This window comes from Montipora capricornis, chromosome 3, assembly GCF_036669925.1.
Source record: "Montipora capricornis isolate CH-2021 chromosome 3, ASM3666992v2, whole genome shotgun sequence".
Taxonomy (NCBI): Eukaryota; Metazoa; Cnidaria; class Anthozoa; order Scleractinia; family Acroporidae; genus Montipora; species Montipora capricornis.
Window position 1 is genome coordinate 43,083,704 of NC_090885.1, and position 10,000 is coordinate 43,093,703.

The 10,000-nt window shown below is 38.4% G+C and overlaps 1 protein-coding gene across 2 annotated transcripts in view; it reads left to right on the plus strand.

Moving 5' to 3' along the window:
- Window positions 1–904: 904 nt before the first annotated feature.
- The window catches only part of LOC138043225 (transcriptional repressor NF-X1-like), an 11,968-nt gene continuing 2,872 nt past the window's right edge, over window positions 905–10,000 (plus strand). For both annotated transcript variants that reach the window (XR_011131207.1, XM_068889383.1), the window contains exons 1-2: window positions 905–1,084; window positions 7,677–10,000. The exon at window positions 7,677–10,000 is cut by the window's right edge. Coding sequence is in view for 1 of the 2 variants with exons in the window: in XM_068889383.1 (XP_068745484.1) it covers window positions 1,012–1,084; window positions 7,677–10,000 (2,397 nt within the window). In the remaining variant the exon portion in view is untranslated. The remainder of the gene's footprint in view (window positions 1,085–7,676) is intronic.

Sequence of the window (10,000 nt, forward strand, 5' to 3'; positions counted from 1 at the left end):
TACCGAACTTTCACCGATCACCGTCCCCAACCAAAACCGTCGCTAAACTGCAAGGAGGCCACCGATTTATTTCTGGACGAGGACTTAAGCCCCTATTACCGGAAAGCCAGAGTTCGAAAACTTTTCAAAGGAATGCTCACCAGTGAAGAACTCGTGGAACTCGCCCTTCCGCAGATCGCAAAAAACAAACTCCTTCGAAGCCGAATCCTGTCGGCGAAGTCTTCCTCCGCTGAATAAGTCCGTAACTATCTTGAATAAAATCTTAAAATCTTAAATCCGCTCTATTGATCCAATCCATATTATTGCAAATATTGACCGTAAGCTGTTGTAATATAATCTAAAATCCATGTATATAAATTAGTGAAAGAGAAGATCGATAGAACTGAATGTCGATATCGAAGATCAACTGCAATTTTTCTATATTTTGCGTCTAACCAATCAGAGAGCACACAATTGCTGTCGCGTCAAGACACTAAAGTTTTTCCCGCCCGTTGAATGCTGATTGGTCAATTCAAATTTCAGAGGCCCCGGCCGTATGCAAGGATGCGCATCGAACATCATGAGAAGCGATGTAAGAAGAAGAACAGACTTCTCTCTTTTCTTTTCTTTTGCGCCAGATTAACCATAGACCACTATTCTTGCAGGCTCGAGTTTAGGCTGCTGTAGCCTCTTATTATGATAAGTTCCGGGCCCCCTGGTCGGCCTCCCTGGACATCATCAAAATCTGACCAATTAAAACTTGCAATAGAACAGCCAATAGGCAATTAGCTAGTAAGATGCTCTCCGCCATGTTTGATTGCGACAACCTCGTTCCCAGGGTCTACTCTGCTTTCAAGATGGCGGGGCTCCGAACCGCCATCTTGAAAGCGGAGTAGACCCTGGGAACGAGGTTGTGATTGCGACACATAAATGTAACCTCCAAGGAACACGTATAAATATTTATAAATATAGATTTATAAAAAGACGTAGACTTGAAAGTGTTGGTCATACAGCGAAGTGTAGTTTTAAGTTATGTCAGAAGAAAGTTCCGGAACATTTGCCACTGTGGAAACGTCGAATGAGACATTATCAGCGTCAGTAACAGGTAAACTTGGCTTGAAAGTGAAACAGCACGCCATTATATTCCGCGACCGCGCTGAAGAAAGCAGTTAAAAGATTGGCTTGCCCGTATTTTATGTATAGTTATAGAATATAACACGCGGGCACAGTGATGGTCTCCATTAAAGATATTTGTTTACGTATTATTTAATCACTATCGAAGAACTTGGAAATCACGTGTCTTTCGACCATCTGAATCCAGGTATCTCGTGTAAGAGACAAGTAAACACGTAGGTAGGTAGGTTGGTTGGTATTTTAGCCTTGTTGCGGATGAGTTCAAGACTTGTTCAACCGTGCTTATGGCAAATACAAATTAAGAGATTAAATAGAAGTAATTAAAAATCAAGCTACGCCATACGGATAAGTAGAATAAAATAGGCACAGTAATGCAATAAGTAATTGTACCATACTTTTTAAGCAATAGTTATGCGACAGTTATGCAAAGTCCTCTATTGCTTTTACAAAATATTTCTCAAACATAATTCGACAAATGAAGGAAAATGCTGGTTTTTTTACTTCTTGATTGAAACAGATTTTCTTGATACACGCTCATATTTCCTACTAGCCAATCAAAATGTGTGTCTGACAACACATAACCAATCAAAATTCAAGTGATGTCACAACCGTGTTTCCATACTCTCATCCAAACACAGCTATTGACCAATGAGAGTGTGTGTACTATCCTAATTATTTTATAAATAACACTATACTACAAAAAATAAGCTTACTACATAACAATATTATCAATATGCACGCAACTACAATAAGCCCTTTTAATACGAATCCTACAAGAAAGCTACCCGAGTGCTCCATTTTCAGGGACAAATAGGGAAAAGAGTTTTAATTAAAAATTAATTGAGGAAGCTCGGACAAATCCCTCCCCCAAAATCTTTCTACATGTATCTAACCCCCTCCACCCTTACAATGTTGTTTTCTTATCCTCAATACTTCCTTTTTCCATTACCAAAATTGAAAGGGGGAGAGGGGGGAGTGCAAGTGGAAATTGTAACAGTAAGGTGTTTTTTTCCTGGTTGTGGTCTTTCCAGTTCAGTGTCTCAACTGCTTTTGTCACTTATTGTCTGAGAAGGGTATGTCGCTTTCGTGGTATGAAACGCTTCCTTTGATTTTTGGAAAACGGATGAAAATAACTTTTTGGTGAAGTAATTTCGTTGCTTGGTATTCTCAGGGATTGGATGAGTAACCACAAGTAACCACTTTGATAAAAATAAAGTAACCACATGTTCTTTGTTTGTTTGTGGCTCAATCCCCGAGAGATACCTAGCTTATTCCTAAGCAAGAGGTATACTCCTCAAAGATATTTTTTTCATGGTTTTGTTAGTTTTGCTTCGCAATGAGCGAAGAATTCAATAGCTTTCTTTTACAGACGAATGCGTGACAATGTTACGCTTAATGTCTTTTGAATGACGAAATGCATTGTATTAACCAGTCAAAATATCAACTTAATGCTTTATGCTTTGTCCATTTTTTTCAATGATTACATCCATTCTATGGCTCATACTATTGATGGTTCTGTCGATTAGTTTCTTATCTAAACGCTGTATAGTTGGCCTCACCCTTTTGCAGAACTCTCTGACCGTTTTGAATGTTATGTCATGCTTGAGAGAGTCAAACTTGAAAATTCATTTCACAATATGGAAAATGTTTTCTTTACAATTTATATACATGTAACTACTTCTAGATGGTACAGCCAAGAGCTCAGCTCCAATTTCCTTATATCACTCTCCGTTGACAATCCCTTTTTCTGTGCTTGCTACAATTGTAGTATTTGTATCCCTTGCTATGTACATGTAGGAGTCATTGAACTGTGCGGATACTGAGTTTTTTGTTGTGTACAGTATAGCCCTGCTTGTTTCATTACCCGTTGACCTCAGGTTTGTCACTTGATTTACTGTTATGAGTAATTGATGTTAATTACTTTGAAGAAAATGGCTGTAACTACATCCAAATTAACGTTCATCACTTCCTGTTAGTGTTAATTTAAAAAGGTATAAAGTCACACAGTTTTTTACCGATCAGTAATGCCATGTTTTGTAATTCAGACAATAAGCGCCAAAAGGGTAGAGACACTGCTTTTTTAGGAATCTCGGACAAATTCCCTGAAATCTTGCCATCTAACCCTGGAGAGAGGGGGGAGTGCAAGTGGAAAATGTAACATTAAGGTGTTGTTGTGGTCTTCTCTGTTTGGTGTCTCGACTACTTTTGTCGCTTGTTGAGGCTACACACATTATGACTCACTACATACATAATAGTAACAATAGTGAGCATCTACAAACAGGACAGCACATGACTTAATTTGTTTAACCCTTTGACGTCCAAACCGGCCAGACTTAGTATTTTACTCTGTCTAACGCCAGACGATTTTACTTGTCAATGGGGAACCCCTGGGAGTCAATGGGTTAACATTGAGTTTATCATGTGCTGGACGAAATTTAAACATGAAGGTACATTATAAAAGAACATAAGCTCCTCCCTCCAAATTAAAACAAGTGCAAAATCCAATATACTACCGTTTGGTCTGTCAACGAACAATTCTGTTTTTAAACACCCGAAACACGTAAAACAATTTAGATTTAATAAAAATTTAATGTTCTTGATCCGGGTCTGTAAGTGCAAGTCTTTGATTTCATGGTCTCCCAGGACATAAATTAAGTGCTCCTGGATTTCCATATTAAAGTTGAATGTCTCGAGGATTATTCAAAATGGCAGCAAAGCACTTTGGGTGAGGCTGAGGTCACGTGGCAACAAAAAATCACAATTGGCATCTCATTATGGACCAATCATCTCAGAATTTTTAATGGTTAATTTCTCTTTGAATTTTCCACTTAAAAACCAAAAGTTTGCAGGATTCAGTGAAATTTAAGTTGGGAAAAGGAACTGAAAGGAAGCCAAATGAAATGACTTATTTTATTTCTATTTCAACTTTGCACTTTGCAATATGTCAGGCTGAATTCTTTGGTATTGTAGTCGCATATCAGACGATTAAACCTAACTTTTTAGTCACCCTTGTACCTCTGAAAGTCTTCACGGTTGAACCGGTCAAGTTTTAGCCCCGCATGTGAGGTTATGTACTGAGAGGATCTGTGCACGTATCTTGGATTTACTGTAGTTAGGTTGTTTAAGCTTGTAAAATCCTCTAAGGTCATACAGTATTCTCTGAAAAAATTTGTAATCACTACTTTTAGCAAAGGAAGAAAATGGCAGGAGTAAATGTGAGATGATTGGAGATTGGAGCGCCAACCATTGCCGATGAACTGTTCTTTGCTACAACTGATTTAGTCATACCTATTGCAGAAAGAAACGTGTTCTGGGGCTGTAATATATTTTTGCATAGCTCTTCTGACTCCTTGGTAAATATTTTAACCAACGCTGATGTCTGCGCTGAACAAACACTAAAATTGTGTTTAACATTAGAATTTCTAACAAACAATTTGAAATAGTGTCTCTCCATTGTAAAGTGAAACAGTGCTGTACTCTGTTTCGTTTATTATAAAGTGAAATGTTGAAAGAAATCCTTCTCAGCTCCAGGAAGCTCCTGGTTGAAAATGGAATAATAACTAAGAGCTTTAAAAAGGCTTTGTTGATGAAAACGTAAATAGCTTCAGAGCTAAGGTGACCAACCCTGCTTAACACATTATTTTATTATTACACCTGGTATGTTTGTTATGCCATGCTGATGAGGTTGAAACAGCTGTCTGTGATTGCCAATGGACCAGGTGAAATGGTTGTGCACATGCGTGATGTGTTGGCCACATTGGGTTGGTGTTATGGTGTGTCATCTTGCTCTTTTTTACAATAATTCCCTTTTATATAGTGAAATATTCTGAAATACTAGAAAGCTTAGTTTTCCTGGAAATTGAAAACAAATCCAAGGTGTGATCTAAAAGCTAGTCATTGTTCAGTTTATTTAGCCACAATACATTTTGACGTACAGCATAAAAGAAATTATCACATGGCAAGGGAGCTCAGATGAAACCATGGGCCTTATGGGACCTGAACCCCCTTGTTACATAAAATAATACAAAACAGAAAGAGCTTACATGGATTGATGGACTACATAGACTTCTTAATTAAATTACCATGAAACATAACGCAATGTTTTCCTTATTTTACATGTACATGTACGCTAGTAACAAGAACAAGAAGGGGAAGATATCAGAATCAGATTAATAGATTGAAAAGAATATAATGAAAGACTATTTCGAATGTCGGAACTTAACTTATTGAAGACAACTGGTCCTCGGTAAATGATGGAAAATTTCCTTATATTATTACGGCAAAATGGGATATACCGGTAGTATTGGTTAGAATCACAAGTATTATAGCTATCAACCTGATTTGTACATTTAAAAAAATTGCTAAAAGAGGGAGGAAGTAAGAGTACATAAGTTTACCTAGGTGCAAAGAATAAATTTCAAAAATAAGGAATTTTAAATCTCTAAATAATGGATCAGTATGTGCATCAAAAGGGTTCTTATTAACAATCCTAGCAATACGCTTTTGTAACAAAATAAGACGATTGAGGTTAGTAGGGTATGTTGAACCCCAAACTACAGTATAATACAATATTAAAAATAAGGGTAAACTAACAAATAATACAACATTTTCAAGGCAAGCTTAGTGAGACAAGGACTTGATCTACCAATAATACCAAGAGATTCAGCAATATGTGAGATATGTTGTTTCTATGAAAGGTTTTCATCCAAAGTAAAACCAACAAAAGTAACTTCCCTAACGGGGATCATCTTGTGACCATTAATTTCAATATTTCAATCAAATTCTTCTCTTCTTTGCCTTGGTTTGAAGATTACATAGTTTGATTTCTTAACATTTAGAGATAACTTAATTGCATTAAACCAGACAGATGACTCAAGCATTTCAGAATTTATAGTATGTGTTAAAGTCTGGACATCATTATGTGAGAAAAATAGATTTGTATCATCAGCAAATAAGACAAGATCATAAAGATTGGAAAGATAACATATATCATTAATATAGACTAAAAAGAATAAGGGACCAAGGATTGACCCCTGAGGTATACCACACAAGATTTCGTTATAAGAGGATGAAATGCCATTGAATTCAATATGTTGTAACCTGTTGCAACAATAGCTCTTGATCCATTCAAGGGCCAGTCCACAGATCCCATAATGCTCAAGTTTACCAAGCAGAATACTGTGATTAACAGTATCAAAAGCTTTAGATAAGTCAAGAATTAAGCCAGCTGTATATTTTCTCTCATCAACAGCAGAGGTAATTTTATCTTGTAGATGTAAGAGAGCTAAAGAAGTAGAGTGATTTTTCCTTAAACCATACTGATTATTGGCTAATAACTTGTGCTTAGCAAGATGATTTATCAAACAAATATAAGCAATCTTTTCTAAGAAATTGGTCAGGAAAAACACTAGAGTTAATGGATAGATTAATAATATATGTCAAAGGTTCAGAAATATAATTAATAGATTCTTTCACAGACCACATTGGTGCCTTGTCATGACTGGCTATGGAATGTATATGAAGAGAATTAGCAATTTCAACAATTTCACATTGAGTGGCAGGCTCAAAGAAAAAGGAGGAAAAGGAATGTTCAGGAAGGAAAGAGGGATAATATTTAACTGAAGTTGATATCTTTCTAGCAAGGGAGGGCCCCAGCACGAATCAGAAATATCTTAGTTATTGGAATCCATAAGGGTAGAGGGTAGTTTTTTAGGACGCTTAGTTAGATTAATAATTTGGTTCCTTTAAAAGTAGCCGTTAAAGATTACAACTTTGCTTCATAGTAGGAGTGCTTTGCAAGATTTAAAGAATGGTTCAATTTATTTCTATATCTCTTGTAACTACTCTCATTAAATGGTGTAGGGGACCAATTAAGAACGGTGCCTACTATTGTTACTGCGCATACGTTCTGCGCATCTCCAGATACTCGGATTTCCTATCGGTGGTGCTTACTAATACAGGGATATTTTTGCGCGGTTTCAAACTATCTGCAGAAAGTAGATCTTAGTAAGTACTCTTGGTATCCAAAAAGAAAATTGGGGGTAACCATGCATTTTTGAGAGATAATTAAGTTTCAATTTGAGAAAGAACGCCATACATTGCTTTGTATTTTAAAGCTTTTTACAAATATTATTCATGAATTATCTTATGCGTGGTTACCCCCAATTTTCTTTTTGGATTTTAATAACACTTGTCAAGATCTACATTTCCTGCATAATCACACACCGGGGCAAAAATATTGTTAATTAGTAGGCACTGTCCTTAAGTTAATCCAGGATTAGCATAAACTTTTGTTTCGTGTTTTCAACTTTTTGGTGGAAGTTTCTTTTGCTTATTTTTGTTTTCAAGATTGACTTCTTTGCAGATTATCAGTGTTGAACAGCATTTGGGAATAGAGAGTTGGTTAATTTTTAATCTGGGGTTAGTGTTCATCCGCTTTTGAACAGCTGGGCCCTGGAGTTTAGTGTCTAAGAGTACCTTTCTGTGCTAATTAAATGTTGACTTAATGTTTGGTATACTTTTGTGAAATAATCTTGAATTGTTCTGTTTTTCAATAATAATAGGGGAACCTGAGTGTACAAAAGGAAAGAGGGTAAACAGACCAAGGGTGTACAACCGTAATCAGCAGGGAAGGTGGAAACAATCCAGTGCCAAAGATGTTAGAGGTGGAAAAAGACCAAATACCAGAAGGGAACAGGAAAAAGTCTATCGTAAGGACAGGAACAGTGAATGGGAGAGATCCCACAATATGGCGCAAGGGGCATGTTACCTCAACAGCACTGCACCTGAATTATTTCCTGCTCACCAGCAGAAAGAAACTGGAAGTAACACAAGACATCTAGATACTACAAAAAAGAGGCAAGGACATGTTACAAGTAGTAATTCTGGTGGTGATTCTGCAAGGCTAAAGGAACCTGGAGTTCATCTTCAATCAGATGATTCCCACAAAGACAACAGATATAGAGGGGAAATGTCTGTTTCACAAGATACAAGGAAAACGCCTAGAAGAGGAAAACCATACCCACCAAGTATGAGAGGACAGTTTGGAGGAAGAGGGATATCTAGAGGTTATCCAACTATTGGTAGCTGGAAATTTATGCATGGGCTAAGAGGCAATGGTTCTTTATCTCAACATAATGCAATAGAAAATGCTTTAGATAATGGTAGAGCAGATGGCAAGGATGCATTCAAGCAACCTCATTATCACAGGGAATCAGACAAGACTGAGGACGCAGAAATGGACATGTATAACACAAGTAAAAAATTAAGAGAATTTGACAGAGGAATTATCACAGGAAAGCGAGGCAAAAGAAGTGACTTGGAAAGTCAGAAGATTGATGTTATTCGGGCTTTAGGCCACCTTAATCCAGTCCAGTCATCCCAAGCAAGTGCTTTAATTGAACAACTTAGGAATGAAACTTATGAGTGTATGGTTTGCTGCGAGCGTATACGATGCAGTGCTGCTGTTTGGAGTTGTGAAAGCTGTTTTCATGTGTTTCACTTGGGCTGTGTGAGGAAATGGGCCACATGCCCTGCTGCTACAGCCAACCTGGAAGGAGAAAATGGCGGCTGGCGATGTCCAGGATGTCAAAACATTTCTTATGGTATCCCAAGCGTTTACAGTTGTTTTTGTGGTAAAGTTCTTTATCCTGAGTGGAGGCGCACTGAGGGATTGACACCACATACCTGTGGAGAACTTTGTGGCAAGCAGAGGGCAGATTCCGAATGCCCTCATCGGTGCAATCAGCTGTGTCACCCTGGGCCCTGCCCTAGCTGTCCTGTTATGGTAACAAAGCTATGTGCCTGTGGTAAAACAAGCAACAGAGTTAGATGTGGCCAAGCAACTACTGTATTGTGCCAGCAAGTGTGCAACAAAGTCCTTAACTGTTTCGCACACAGGTGTACAAGGATTTGTCATACAGACCCATGTGGAGACTGCCAGATAAAGGTGCAGCAAACTTGCTACTGTGGAAAACAGCAGCGAGAGACACTTTGTGGAACTGGGAAAGCAGGTTTTGATAACAGAGATGGGAAATCTGGATATTTTTCCTGTCAAAAGAAGTGCTCAAAGGTGCTTGATTGTGGCAATCATCACTGCCAAAGGATATGCCACCCTGGTACTTGCAGTGAATGTCTTCTCAAACCATCTCTTGTTACTTGCTGTCCCTGTGGTAAAGCTCTAGTTACCGAGTTGCTGAATGAGGGGCGAGCTTCATGTCTTGATCCAGTGCCAACTTGCTCGTCAACCTGTGACAAAGTCCTTCCCTGTAGTCCCCAAAGAGCCGAGGGAAGCAGTGACAAACTCACTGGAGAGCACCGCTGTAAAAAGGAGTGTCATGTCGGGGATTGTGGTCCATGTGATGGAATAACAAAGATGAAATGCAGGTGTGGAAGACAGGTTAAGGAGATTCCTTGTATACAGATAAACATGGAAGAATATAGGTGTGAAAAGCGTTGCAACAAGAAAAGGAATTGTGGAAGACACAAGTGTAATGAGAAATGCTGTGTGGATACTGAGCACAGATGTGAGTTCGTATGTGGTAGAAAGTTGAACTGTGGGTTGCACAAGTGCATGGAGACTTGCCACCGAGGTAACTGCCCTCCTTGTCTGATGTCAGGGTTTGATGAGCTGACATGCCGTTGTGGTGCAGAAGTAATGTTACCACCAATCCCCTGTGGAACGAAACCCCCAGAGTGTGACAAGCCTTGTTCCAGGACACATGCTTGTTTACATCCAGTGTATCATTCTTGTCACAGTGAAGACGACTGCCCTCCCTGTCCTTATTTGACCAAGAAAAAGTGTATGGGAGACCACGAATTCCGTCACAACATTCCATGTCATGTAAAGCACATCTCTTGTGGGAAGGTTTGTGGTAAATCACTATCA